The 14,204-nt window shown below is 53.2% G+C and overlaps 1 protein-coding gene across 2 annotated transcripts in view; it reads left to right on the top strand.

Moving 5' to 3' along the window:
* SCAMP2 (secretory carrier membrane protein 2) overlaps positions 1 to 13,971 on the top strand; it is a 551,928-nt gene extending 537,957 nt beyond the window's left edge. The window contains exons 2-10 of one of the 2 annotated variants that reach the window (XM_025390265.1): positions 2,363 to 2,431; positions 2,893 to 2,991; positions 3,523 to 3,651; positions 4,832 to 4,949; positions 5,528 to 5,653; positions 6,332 to 6,491; positions 8,266 to 8,367; positions 12,123 to 12,243; positions 12,499 to 13,971. In XM_025390265.1, coding sequence (XP_025246050.1) covers positions 2,363 to 2,431; positions 2,893 to 2,991; positions 3,523 to 3,651; positions 4,832 to 4,949; positions 5,528 to 5,653; positions 6,332 to 6,491; positions 8,266 to 8,367; positions 12,123 to 12,243; positions 12,499 to 12,633 — 1,059 coding nt within the window. In that variant the 3' untranslated portion in view covers positions 12,634 to 13,971. The remainder of the gene's footprint in view (positions 1 to 2,362; positions 2,432 to 2,892; positions 2,992 to 3,522; positions 3,652 to 4,831; positions 4,950 to 5,527; positions 5,654 to 6,331; positions 6,492 to 8,265; positions 8,368 to 12,122; positions 12,244 to 12,498) is intronic. The other variant, XM_025390266.1, reaches the window with a different exon arrangement.
* Positions 13,972 to 14,204: the final 233 nt, after the last annotated feature.

Raw genomic sequence — 14,204 nt, 5'->3', positions numbered from 1 at the left:
CCCCCCCCCCCCCCCCCCCCCCACACACGCAGTGCAAAAGGGGGGAGCCCCCCCCCCCCCCCCCGCCCCGGGGGAAGAGGAGGAACCCCCCCAAAAAAAAAAAAAAAAAAAAAAAAAAAAAAAAAAAAAAAAAAATTAGCCGGGCGAGGTGGTGGGCGCCTGTAGTCCCAGCTACTCGGGAGGCTGAGGCAGGAGAATGGCGGGAACCCGGGAGGCGGAGCTTGCAGTGAGCTGAGATCCGGCCACTGCACTCCAGCCCGGGCGACAGAGCGAGACTCCGTCTCAAAAAAAAAAACAAAAAACAAAAAACAAAAATCAGCCAGGCCTGGTGGCTCATGTGTGTAGTCCCAGCTACTCAGGAGGCTGAGGTGGGAGGACTGCTTGAGCCCAGGAGTTTGAGGCTACCATGAGCTATGATTGCACCACTACACTCTAGCCTGGGCAACAGAGTGAGACCCTGTCTCTTAAAAAAAAAAAAAAAAGAGAAAGAAAAGAACTGGAGTCCAGGTGCAGTCTTGCCCAACATGGTGAAACCCCATCTCTACTAAAAATACAAAAATTAGCTGGGCGTGGTGGCAGGCACCTGTAATCCCAGCTACTCAGGAGGCTGAGGAACGAGAATAGCTTGAGCCCAGAAGGCGGAGGCTGCAGTGAGCTGAGATCGCACCACTGCACTTCAGCCTGGGCGACAGAGCGAGACTCCGTCTTAAAAAAAAAAAAAAAAAAAAAAAAAAGAACTGGCTGTACAGAGGCTTCTGGTGGAGGTGAGGCTGGGCCTGAAGTATGGGAGCATCTGGTTTAATAATTAGGGGTGTGGGGTGAGGTGTGGAACCCAAGCAGTGTCTCCACAGGCAGGAACAGCCCTGAATTTGGCCACCCTCAGGGCTGTTCCTCATGGAGCCCAGGCATGGCTGTGAAGCTGGACCTGAGCCCTGCATCTGTTACCAGGAAGGGGAGGGTGCGGAGGAGCTCTCCTGGGGGCGGGACAGGATGAAGACAACTGCCCCAGGCCAGCAGAGGCGCAGGAAAGAGGATGGCAGAGCCCCATGCAGAGATCAGATGGGAAAAGGAGACAAGGTTGTGTTCTGAGGACATTCTTGGATTTTATGAAAAGACTTTAAAAAATCCCCAAAACCCAAAACCAACATTTTCTTGGATTTTCATCTGAGCCTATCATATCTCTGCTCTTAGCAAGTGTGCCCGATTTAATAAAATCAGTACTGGCAGCCAGCAGCATGTTTTTGTTCTAGAACCTTAGACTATCTTTTTTTTTTTTTTTTTTTTTTTTTTGAGACGGAGTTTTGCTCTTGTTGCCCAGGCTGGAGAGCAATGGTGCGATCTGGGCCCACCACAACCTCCACCTCCCAGGTTCAAGTGATTCTCCTGCCTCAGCCTCACGAGTAGCTGAGATTACAGGCATGCGCTGCCACACCCAGCTAATTTTATATTTTTAGTAGAGACAGGGTTTCTCCATGATGGTCAGGCTGGTCTTGAGCTCCCGACCTCAGGTGATCCACCCGCTTCAGCCTCCCAAAGTGCTGGGATTACAGGCATGAGCTGTGTCCGACTACCTTAGACTATCTTTTGGAAAATGAGAGGAATGGCCAGGCACGGTGGCTCACGCCTGTAATCCCAGCACTTTGGGAGGCCAAGACAGGCGGATCACGAGGTCAAGAGATCAAGACCATCCTGGCCAACGTGGTGAAACCCTGTCTCTACTAAAAATACAAAAATTAGCCGGGTGTGGTGGCGGGCACCTGTAGTCCCAGCTACTCAGGAGGCTGAGGCAGGAGAATCGCTTCAACCCAGGAGGCGGAGGTTGCAGTGAGCCAAGATTACGCCATTGCACTCCAGCCTGGGCGACAGTGCAAGACTCTGTCTCGAAAAAATAAAAAAATAAAAAATAAGAGGAATAAATGAATGATAAATAAAACAGTACAGAAAGGTTATAAAGTCAATAGTAAGTCTCTGCCCTCACCACCCCATTCATTTGCCCCTCAGCACCCCACCCCGCAAAAAACAAAACAAAACAAAACAAAAAACCCCACTCTCTAGAGGTAAATACTATGAACCATTTTGAATCTGTACAGGGTACCAACAGGAGCCTGTGTGATGTGTACTCTCAAGCTTCTGGATAAAGCTTGCTCTGGGTCTCTCCTGGGCTGAACCTTTTCCAGGAAGGGAGAAGGGACTGCAGCTGTGGTGTGGCAGGGGCAGGCACAGAACCCTTCCAGAGAGAGGTTTCTCAGGGTCCCGGGAGTGTGATCAGCAGCCCCACTTCAGTCAGGCATCACCGGCTCGCCCGCCGGCCCTGGCCAGGGTTTTCTCCTCTGTGTCTGAGGACTCTTTTTCACCTTCTCAGGATCCCTCTGTGACCCAGCTGACGAACGCCCCGCAGGGCGGCCTGGCGGAATTCAACCCCTTCTCAGAGGTTGGTGAGCAGGCCCTCTTTCCAAGTCCCGTGACCCTCTGGGGTGGTGCTGGGGTCTCCAGGGCAGGGAGCCTTGGCAAGGACAGAAGCAGCTCTGAGAAGCGGCAATCCTCAAAGGGACAGTCCTAACATGAACCCGGGAAGCAGGGTAAGGATGGGAAAGCCACCAAACGCTCTGTGAAATTCTCCCCTTGAGATCTGTGACCAGGGCCCCTCCCCAAGGAGGTCAGGGCAGTGCCCAAGAGTGCTGGACCCAGCGAGCCCAGGGGTGCTGGGTTAGGGATCAGATGGCCTGAACCTGAGGCTTGTTGGCTAGGAAGCCACAGGGGAAGGCCCAGTGCAGGCCCCAAGGGAGTCCCCTCACAGTCAGGGGCACATCACCCATCCTGCTGTGGGTTTGCCCCCTCGTCACCAACTAGTGGAGTCCCACTCAGTTCTGTCCTTTGATTTGTTCCATGTAGACAAATGCAGCGACAACAGTTCCTGTTACACAACTCCCTGGGTCCTCGCAGCCAGCGGTTCTCCAGCCATCAGTGGAACCAACCCAGCCGACCCCCCAGGTACTGCTGACAAAGAACTCTGGTCTTTTCTCTCCAGTGAGGGAATCACCCAGACCAGTTAGTAGCTGAGCCCTGAGGCTCGGGGCAAGCAGAGAGCCTTCAGCCTTGGCCCCCTAAGGACCCTTTTGCTAATTTGTTTGGAGCTGGTCACCTACAAGTAGAGGGGCTGCTCTGCCAATTAATATCCTTACTCCCTGCATCCCATCCACCACCACCACTGAGAAATAAGCTCTACTCACCAGGCTGGGCTCCTTGGTGCCTCCAGAGAGGGCATTTGTCCCTGTTGTACCCCTCCAGGTCCTCCTCAGGCCTTTGACTTGTTCTCTCTTCCTTGGGGCCCAGAATCTCTCTTTTTTTTTCTTTAACTTCATTGATTCTCACCTTCCTTCCTGTCTTCCTTTGTCCCTTCACCAAATACTGTGAATCTTTTCTGCTTTGTGCCTGGTGCTCCACTGCACTGCCTCACTGCCCTCCCGCCGCGCTCCTCGCTGCCCCTATGAGCGTGACCCACGGTGGAGTTGTGTGTTGCAGCTCCTGCTTAGACAGGCCAGCAAGTTCCCGCCTGCCCAATTCCTGGCAGCGAGCGAGCTCTCAGAGAGGCAGATGCTCCTAGGAGGAGAAAGTATTCTCAGAGACAGCTACATGCGAAAGCTTCCCAAGGTAGGCCTAGTGTAGATGAGCAGGAAGAAGGGCAGGGCACCCGGAGCCTGCCCAGCGCTCCTCCCAGGCCCCAGAGCCCTGTGGAGGTGAGGCAGCCCTTACATGCGGACGTGCCTTTCTGTGCAGCTGGGTGGTGGGCTGTAGGGAGCTGGGTCCTTCTCAACTGACGTCACAGACTTGGAGGAGGTCAAGACCCCCAGCGTGGCACAGCGGGGTCAGTTCTGCTCCTGCTTCTGCCACCAGTGCCTGAAACTTCCCTCCCCAAGGCAGCCTTAGGTCTTTGAAGAGTTTTTGGAGAGGTTGGTGTGTGTATACATGTGTGTGTACACATGTGCCTGGTTTGTCATCCTGTGAGATGACCAGTTTTAGATCTCTCCCTAAAAAGGACTGGAGTCTCATCTATTAGGAGGAACCTGGCCCTAATGGCAGCAGCTGCCAGCAGGTGCAGGGCCCCGGGGCCAGGTCTGTTCAGCCTCATGTACAGTGAGTCCCTTACTGTCACTCAGAGGCTCTGCCCTGCCTGAAGAGGAGATAAGCGTGGACTCTGCACACCACTAAAGCCAGGCAGGGCAGGGCCACACCTAAGGGGCTGTCCTGGGGTATAGCCAGTTGCAGTTTAGGGGGACCTCAGGAGGCAGCTTCTGGGGGCAGGCCAGGGGACGGGCTGCTTGTACAGATCCTGAGGCTCAGGCACACGCCATCTGCCCTCACATGTCTCCCCTTTCCACTCACTGCTAGCAGGCTTGCACTGTTTTCCTTCTCATACATACACCCAGGCTCTTCAAATGAGGCTTGGGTCTGTGGGTTTCTTGTTATAGTTTAGTTTCTTGTGGGGTCTTTTTCCCAAAGGTCACAATCACTGAGCTCTGCCTTGACCCAGTATGAGGAAGAGGTGGAGAAGCCACTGGGGATAGTTTTCCCAACTCAAGCTTAGGGATGAGGGCAGAGGAGAACCTAGTCATGGCCAAGGGACCAGGAAGGTGCGGGGGCAGTGGAAGACAGGTTGGCTTCTCTAAGGTGGTCTCTGGTACCTAAGACACTCTGGGAGGTGGGGACTGCTTCTGGGACTCCTTGCTGGCTGTCCCTGCCTGGGGCAACGCCTCTCTGCCTGCCCACCCAGGCTGACACTGTTTCTGTTTGTTGTGTCTGGCTGTCCCTGTACCTCCCCTGTTCTCTCCAGGCTGCGGTGTCTGCAGCCCAGGCAGGCCTGCTTCGGCAGCAGGAAGAACTGGACAGGAAAGCTGCTGAGCTGGAACGCAAGGAGCGGGAGCTGCAGAATACTGTAGCCAACTTGCATGGTAAGGGAGGCTGCTGGGGCCTGGGGCTGCCCTGCCTGGCATAGATGAGTATCCTGAACCCTGTGTGGAGGGCCTCCCAGCGTTCACCCTGAGCTGCCTCAGAGTTTTGTGGGGCTCTTCTCGTCACAGGACACTGGTCCTCGGAAGAGCAGTACGTTGCAAGTCAGGAGACCTGTAGTGTGGTTGTAATGGCTGTAGATTACTTCTGTACTCCTTCCTAGCTCTAAAATGACTTGATTCTTTGATAGCATAGGGGTATTGGTCCCACAATTCCTTGCTAATGGTGATGAACTGAGTTATCACACTTGTGGGCTGCTTGTTAATAAAAATAATCACTTAGGCCGTTTAGCTCTCTGTATTTCCCAGTGCATTTGGGATCTATTATCTCAGTGTGAGCTTGGTGGTATCTCTTTGGGTTCCATTCCTGTTCCGTCCCACTCCATGCAGACTCCAAGCCCTGCTTGCTGGAGCCCCTCTGGGAACCCTGGTTTGGCCCATACACTGTGCTGGCGTGCACGCACCTCGATGCCCCTTCTGAGGCTGGGCCCTCACCTCGTCACTCCTTTTCCCCCACACAGTGAGAGAGAACTGGCCCCCCCTGCCCTCGTGGTGCCCTGTGAAGCCCTGCTTCTATCAGGATTTCTCCACAGAGATCCCTGCCGACTACCAGCGGATATGCAAGATGCTCTACTATCTGTGGATGTGTGAGTCCCGCTCCTGCCCTCCAAGCTTAAGGGCGAATTGGGTGTGACTTCAGAGCCCCATCTTGGCCCTGGCTGCTCCTCCCTGGTATACAGGCTTTTAGCAGACTCCAGCCTTCCTCAGTGCCTGGGCTGGGTTGGGGAGGTGCCTCTGCCCACAGGCTGCCCCCTGTCTGGAAACCTCCTTGAAAGGGGCAGTCCAGACCACAAATCACGGAGGGTGGGACTAACTAGAGGCTTCCAAGTTCCTTCAGAGCTCACTGCACTAAAAGGCCCTCCTTAGGTGAAGGCCTTCCCTGTCCACAGGCCTGTGGATTCTGAAGGGTGAGGAAGAAGACTTCTCCTGCAGCTCCATCGGGGGCCATCCAGGGCCAGGGAAAAGCATTGCTCAAGGAAAGACTTCCTTCCCCAAGGACCAGCCCTGGGTCTGCATCTTCCCTCCACACCCCTCAGACACCCGGGCTGTCCCATCACCTCTCAGGAATGTAGTTTGATCCCTGGTTTTGAGGTCCCATAAAACCAGGATTTGGGAGCTATCCCTGCCTAGGTACAGAGTGGGCTCCTCTGTCTCTGCAGCTGCCTTCGCAGCATGAACCTCACCTCTCCTAGGGAGTGGCCGCCACATTGGAGCCCCTCAGCCACCGTGGTGCAAGTCATAACTCTGTCCTGTCCCCTCCCCAGTGCATTCAGTGACTCTGTTTCTGAACCTGCTTGCCTGCCTGGCCTCGTTCTCGGGTGACAGCTCCAAGGGAGTGGACTTTGGCCTCTCCATCCTGTGGTTTCTGATCTTCACTCCCTGTGCCTTCCTTTGTTGGTACCGACCCATCTATAAGGCCTTTAGGTGAGTGAGGCCGGGGCAAGGGGTGAGATTTTATGGCTGGCACCCCAGGTAGCAGGCTAAGGGCTATAGGCCCTGGGACCCCATCCAAGTCTTAGAGCAGAACAGAATGTAGGGAAATCCGCTTTCCCTACATTCTGTTCCTCTGTTCCCACCCAGAGCAGAGACTGGGGGCCCTGTTCTTCAGTTTCTATACCTGAGGTCTACTCTGGGCCCTGTCCTTGGACCAGGCACAGGAGACTTAGAGAAGGGACCTGCCATCCCACTGCTCCCAGTCTAGCTGATGCCATTACTGGGAAGAGGGAGGGGACGCTCTTTGGGAACTCCCTTCTGAGGCTCTAGGGTGTGCTTCTCTGGTAGTGTCAGATGAGTGCTCTCTAGCGCTCTTCTCCATGACTATTGATGCTTCCCAATAACTCAGAGTGCCAACACCTAAGCTAGATACTGGGAACATAGCTGGATACACCTTACAGACCCCCAGGGGTTCTGGAATTGTACCTCAGGGTTGATGCTTTCAGGGCTGGGAGGCCAGCAGGCCCTGGGAAGAGGGGATAGGGCAGTGGCTGAACCATCCCTGTACCATTGGAGGCCCTGAACCCTCATTGTTCTAGCCCTCAAGGACACAGAGATGGAAGTCCTCAGCTCTTGAGAGAGTTTTGTCTGGTGTCCCCTATTCCCCAAATATTTTTTTCTTCCACTCAGATGTACAGGTTTTGTTTTGTTTTGTTTTGATTGTTCTTTGTTACTACGTATCCTTAAGTTCTATTGTTTTTGTTTTTTTGTTTTGAGAGGGAGTCTCACTCTGTCACCCAGGCTGGAGTGCAATGATGCGATCTCGGCTCACTGCAACCTCCCCCTCCTGGGTTCAAGTGATTCTCCTGCCTCAGCCTCTGGAGTAGCTGGGCTTACAGGCACACACAACCACACCTGGCTAATTTTTGTATTTTTAGTAGCGATGGGGTTTCACCATGTTGACCAGGCTGGTCTTGAACTCATGACCTCAAGTGATCCACCTGTCTTGGCCTCCCAAAGTGCTGGGATTATAGGCGTGAACCACCGTGCCCGGCCTGTTTTGTTTTTTTGAGACAGAATCTCTCTCTGTCATCCAGGCTGGAGTGCAATGGCACAGTGTCAGCTCACTGCAACCTCCACCTCCCAGGTTCGAGTCTCCTGTCTCAGCCTCCCAAGTAGCTGGGATTACAGGCACACACCACCATGCCCAGCTAATTTTTGTGTTTTTAGTAGAGACAGGGTTTTGCCATGTTGGCTAGGCTGGGCTCAAATTCTTGGCCTCATGCAGTTTTATTATTAGAGATTTATGCCTTTGGCTTAGTTTTTCTTGCCTGTTATGAAACGCAAGTACTCCAGAAGATGGAGTGTTAGGCTCTTTATTTTTTAATTTACTTATTTTTCTGAGACAGTGTCTTACTGTGTTGCCCAGGCTGGAGTGCAGTAGCACGATCTTGGCTCACTGCAGGAGCATTAGGCTCTTTATATTGTCCTTTGGGGGAGCAACTTTATCAGCTCTTTGAGGAAGGGGTCAAGCACTGACCCCTTAAATTGGAAGGCAGTGAAAGGCAAGCTCTTCTTGATTATGGTGGGGTGTGTGTGTGTGTGTGTGTGTCCCTGTGGATGGTGTGGCTGGGCCCCTGGAGCTCCGTCTCTTGCCCATGCTGCCTCCTGGCTCCTAGAGAAAAGAGATGTCACACCAAGTAAGGATGCTGAGGAACATGGCCCAAGCCCTCTTGTGACTTCTCATTTCTCTCTCTCTCCACAGGTCCGACAACTCTTTCAGTTTCTTTGTGTTCTTCTTTGTATTTTTTTGTCAAATAGGGATCTACATCATCCAATTGGTTGGCATCCCTGGCCTGGGGGACAGGTGAGACCTGGGCATCACAGAGGGAATTAGGCTTTGGATAGGGGACTCAGCCTCTCTTGCCCTGTTTTCTAGCTCCCAGAGAGCCCCGCCAGTGCCCTGCTTTTCCCGTGGCGGGGAGCGGGTGAGCGGGCCAGCTCAGATCTGCTTTGGGCCTTCTTTCCAGTTCTTTATCAGTAGCCACTCACTTTTTTTTTCTCCTTGATACTAAAGGCATCAAAAGACACACATTATCGGTTGGGCGCAGTGGCTCATGCCTGGAATCCTAGTACTTCGGGAGGCCAAGGCAGGCAGATTGTTCAAGCCCAGGAATTCAAGACCAGACTGGGAAACACAGGGAGACCTTGTCTCTACCAAAAATAAAAAAAAATTAGCCTGGTGCAGTGGCATGCACCTATATAGTCCCAGCTACTTGGGAGGCCCAAGCAGGAGGATCACTTGAGCCCAGGAGGTTGAGGTTGCAGTGAGCCATGATTGCACCACTGGACGCCAGCCTGGGTGACAGAATGAGATCCTGTATCAAAAAAAAAAAAAAAAAAAAAAAGACACTATCTTTCCCTGCTCTCCACTTTCTAGGGTGTTGTGGGTGAACTTGGTTTGACTCTTTAGGCTACCATGACAGTGTCTTGCACTGGATTGCAGCCTCTTCCTTTTCTCCTGCCACACCCTCCTGGAAGCTGATGGATGCCCAGGCCTTTGCAGACTGGGCTGCGACTTTTTTCAGATGCCTTGTAACTTAAGGAGACAGGTCCCTCACCTCCCCTGGACAGGCTTCTTCTGGCTGCCCTCTTTGAGCATACAGCTGGTTTGAGTTTCCAGGATACCTCAGTCCTCAGCTCAAAATTAATCTCAAAAGAAAAGCTGATGGCTGATGTTTTCCTTTCTGCTCCAGTGCACAGGGAGCATTGCAGAAAGGTCAGACTGGCACTTGGCTGACAGCCTGAGCCTGGAAGGGCGGTGCTATTTTGGTCCCCTCCCTCCGGCAGAGCTGGCAAGTCCAGAGCAGTGGGGAGAGAAGGGCTGCCTCCCCTTACCCTCCAAGCAAGTGCACGCTGCCCTCCCACCACCCCTCATGCTTCTTGCCCTGCTGTTGTTAATCTGGTCCCTTTTGACCAGTGACCCAATTTCATTAGTCATTACCTAAGACAGACCCTGGTAGAAAAACTGTGATTCATGATGGCCGTTTGCACCTGGACTGGGAATCAGAAGGCTTGAGTTGGCTGGGTGCGGTGGCTCACGCCTGTAATCCCAGCACTTTGGGAGGCCGAGGCAGGTGGATCACTTGAGGTCAGGAGTTCGAGACCAGCCTGGCCAACATGGCAAACCCTCATCTCTAAAAAAAAAAAGAAAAAAAAAAATACAAAAAAATTAGCCGGGTGTTTTGGTGGGAGCCTGTAATCCCAGCTGCTCTGGAGGCTGAGGTAGGAGAATCGCTTGGACCTGGGAGGTGGAGGTTGCAGTGAGCCAAGATTGCGCCACTGTACTGCAGCCTGGGCGAAAAGAGTGAAACATCATCTCAAAAAAAAAAAAAAAAAGTGTTGCTGTGTCACTCAGACTGGAGTGCAGTGGCAAAATTATAGCTCACTATCACCTTGACCTCCTGGGTGCAAGTGATCCTCCTGCCCCAGCCTCCTGAGTAGCTAGGACTACAGGCATGCACAACCATGCCTGGCTAATTTTTAAAATTTTTTGTAGAGACAGGGTCTTGCTAGCCGAAGCTGGTCTCAAATTCTGGCCTGAAGTTGTCCTCCTGCCTTGGCCCCTCAAAATGCTGAGATTACAGGCATGAACCACCGTGCCTGGCCTACATTAATTTTTGTATATGGTTGAAATAAGTATTTAACTTCATTTTTCTGTATGTAGATATCATTGTTCCAGTACCATTGGTTGAAGAGACTATTCTTTCTCTTTGAGTGGTTTTGGCATCCTTGTCAAAAATTGATTGACCGGCCGGGCGCGGTGGCTTATGCCTGTAATCCCAGCACTTTGGGAGGCCGAGACGGGTGGATTACCTGAGGTCAGGAAGGAGTTTGAGACCAGCCTGGCCAACATGGCAAAACCTCATCTCTACAAAGAATACAAAAATTAGCCGGACGCATTGGCAGGTGCCTATAATCCCAGCTACTCGGGAGGCTGAGGCAGGAGAATTGCTTGAACCCGGGAGGCGGAGGTTGCAGTGAGCCGAGATCATGCCACTGTTCTCTAGCCTGGGCTACAGAGCAAGACTCAATCTCAAAAAAAAAAAAAAAAAGAAAGAAAAAGAAAAATTAACTGACCATAGGTGTATGGGTTTATTTCTGGAATCGCAGTTCTATTCCATTGATCTATTGATCTATATGTCTATCTTTATGCCAGTCCTACACTATTTTAGTGACTGTAGCTTTGTAGTAAGTTTTGATGTCAAGAAATATGAGAATATCCCTTTTACAGATGAGGACATGGGGCTCAGACAGGTGACAGCAAGTTGGCCAGTGATCCTCCTTCCAAGAAGGTGGGTCCTCAGGAGTGAGCAGCCACGCTTTCCATACTCCCCACCAGCAAAGCATCAGAAAAAGGCCCAGCCCAGTGCTACTTTATTTATTTATTTTATTATTATTGTGTTTTGAGATGGAGTCTCTGTTGCACAGGCTAGAGTGCAGTGGCGCGATCTCTGCTTACTGCAAGCACCGCCTCCCAGGTGTTCACAACATTCTCCTGCCTCAGCTTCCTGAATAGCTGGGACTATGTAGACACCTGCCACTACCACGCCTGGCTTATTTTTTGTATTTTTAGTAGAGACGAGGTTTCACTGTGTCAGCCAGGATGGTCTCAATCTCCTGACCTCGTGATCCGCCTGCCTTGGCCTCCCAAAGTGCTGGGATTATAGGCGTGTGCCACTGCGCCTGGCCCTTTTTTTTTTTTTTTTTTTTTTTTGTGAGACAGGGTCTCACTCTGTTGCCCAGGCTAGAGTGCAGTGGCGTGATCACGGCTCACTGCAGCCTTGAACCTCACAGGCTCAAGTGATCCTCCCACCTCAGCATCCCGAGTAGCTGGGACCACAGGTATGTATGACCACAGCCAGTTAATTTTTTTTTTTGAGTCGGAGTCTCGCCCTGTCACCTAGGCTGGAGTGCAATGGCATGATCTCGGCTCACTGCAACCTGCACCTTCCAGGTTCAAGTGATTCTCCTGCCTTGGCCTCCCGAGTAGCTGGGATTGCAGGCGTGTGCAACCACGCGCAGCTAATTTTTGTATTTTTAGTAGAGACAGTGTTTCACCATGTTGGCCAGGCTGGTCTCCTGATCTCAAGTGATCCGCCTGCCTCAGCCTCCCAAAGTGCTGGGATTACAGGCACGAACCTGGCCTTTTTAAATTTTTTGTGGAGACAGGGCCTCCCTCTGTTGCCCAGGTTGGTCTTGAACTCCTGGGCTCAAGTGATTCTCCTGCCTCAGCCTCCCAAAGTGCTGGGATTACAGGCAAGAGCCACAGCACCCAGCCCAGTGCTACTTCTGACTCTGTGAAGGCAGCAACCACATCCTCCCTTTCAGACCTCACATAACCAGAAGATTCCCCTTGTGAGTGGCGTAGTGTGGGCCCGTCAGCCTTCATGGAGGTCTGGCCTCACAGGCCAAGGGCTTCTGGCTCATAGGGCTCCCTGTGCTGTGGGGAAATGCCAAGGTGATGGTCAGGACACAGTGGCCAGTTGGAGAAGAGCCCCTTATGCTGACTCTTGGGGCCCACTACCACTTTGCTCCCTCTGGCCTCTTCTTCCCTTACAGCGGTTGGATTGCAGCCCTGTCTACACTGAAGAAAGGGTCCCTGGCCGTATCAGTCATCATGATGGTGGTGGCTGGCTTCTTCACCCTCTGTGCCGTGCTCTCAGTCTTCCTCCTGCAGCGGGTGAGTGGTGTGGGCAGGGCTGACAGCAAATGGGAGGAAGCAGGCAACTGTTTTCTGCCCTTGCCGCGAGATGTTCTTCACCACTGCAGTTGGGTCTCCTAGGCTCCCAAAGGTCCAGCACCTTTCTCCAGGGATCTGGGTGGGGGGTCAGGCAGTGCCGGGCTTCTGGTGACCCCTTTGGGAGTATGTCCTGGATGGCTGGGTTCCTGGTGGGCCCAAAGGGCAGGCTCCTCTCACCCCACCCCTCTTCGCCAGGTGCACTCCCTCTACCGCCGGACAGGGGCCAGCTTCCAGCAGGCCCAGGAGGAGTTTTCCCAGGGCATCTTCAGCAGCAGAACCTTCCACAGAGCTGCTTCATCTGCTGCCCAAGGAGCCTTCCAGGGGAATTAGTCCTCCTCTCTCCTCTCCCCCTCAGCCTTTCTCTCGCCTGCCTTCTGAGCTGCACTTTCTATGGGTGCCTTATGTGGTGGTGGTTGTGCCCAGCACAGACCTGGCAGGGGTCTTGCTGTGGCTCTTCCTCCTCCCTCAGCGACCAGCTCTCCCTGGAAGGGGAGGGACAGGGACTTTTTTTCCCCCTCTATGTACAAAAAAAACAAAGCTCTCTTTCCTTCTCTAGTGATGGTTTGATAGGATTCTTTTGTCTCTGGAAGCAGTGGGACTGAAGTTCTCTTCGTCCTGTGCACACACAGACACCCCCACACAGTTGGGATCACAGGCTGACCTGGGCCCACCCCAGCTGGAGTTTTCTGCCAGGGTCCTGGGCCTTGACTTCCCCACCCTGCAGGCCTGGCCTGAATCTGGCCGCTCAGACACAGCCCAGCCCTTCCTGCCCCGGCTGGGGATAAGCCTCTCACAGGCTCTGGTGGACAGATTTGTTCTCCAGGTCACTCCAGTGGTCTCCAGGCTTCCAGAGAAGGCTGGTTGCCTCAAGCTCTTGCCTGCCTCATAAATGGATCCAGAGAAAACTGGCTGCCTTCGGCTCTTCCCTGCCTCACATTCCTCATAAACGGATTCATAGCCCTTTAGCCCCCTGCACCCTCCTGCAGGGGACTGCACTTTGAGCCCTCTGAAGCCCTCCTTTGCTGAGCCTTACTCTCTTCAGACTCTGAATGTGCAATGCGGTTGGCTGGGGTTTGGGGACGGGAAGGGACCAAGGACACTGACCCCAAGCTGTCCTGCCCAGCGTCTTCCAGGAGGGCGGGGTCTGCCTGTGCTGGTGTGGTTGGTTTGGCCCTGTTTACTGTGACTTCCCCTCCCCTGAGGGACGGCTGCCTTTGCCTCTGCCTCAGATGCCACCTGCCCCACCCATGCTCCCCATCAGCGGCATCCAGACTTTCAGGAAGGGCAGGGCCAGCCAGTCCAGAACCGCATCCTTCAGCAGGAACTGATGAGCCATCTCTTGGAGGGCCCCCTAATACCTGGTGGAGTCTGGCTCACACCCCGGTGGGGGGTGTCACTGTGATGGACAACTAGGAGTCCACCTTTAAAACCAGCACCCTGTTCCCCCAGGCTGCCAAGCCGGTGTGTGGACTGGGGGGGGGCCTTCCCACAAAACTAGCCTCCGGCTCTAGGCCCCAGGCAGCCGCAGGCCCCGAGCCACTGAATGATACTGGCAGCGGTTGGGGTTTTATAAACTCCTTTCTGGTATTTTTTCCCCTCTATGTACAAATGTATATGTTACGTCTCAATTTTGTGCTTAAATAAAAATAAAAAGACATTTTCAGACAACACTGGTCCACATGTCTGGTGGACTTGGGAGGACGGGGCAGCCCACAGGATTAGGGGCTGGGCGCTGCTGCTAGGATTGGAGAGCCGGCACAGTTAAGATGTAATAAATAGGTCCTCAAGGCCCTTCCTCAGAAAAGTGAAAAGCAGCTGGGAGGCCCGGGAAGCCAACGCGGCCTCTTCCAAAGAGGCCTTCTCGTTCCAGTACCTCTGCTTTCAGAGCTGCGGGTCCTGGG

Source organism: Theropithecus gelada, chromosome 7a (assembly GCF_003255815.1).
Source record: "Theropithecus gelada isolate Dixy chromosome 7a, Tgel_1.0, whole genome shotgun sequence".
In the NCBI taxonomy this organism is placed as follows: domain Eukaryota; kingdom Metazoa; phylum Chordata; class Mammalia; order Primates; family Cercopithecidae; genus Theropithecus; species Theropithecus gelada.
The sequence above is the reverse complement of the archived record's forward strand: the minus strand, read 5'-3'. Positions and strand labels throughout refer to the sequence as shown.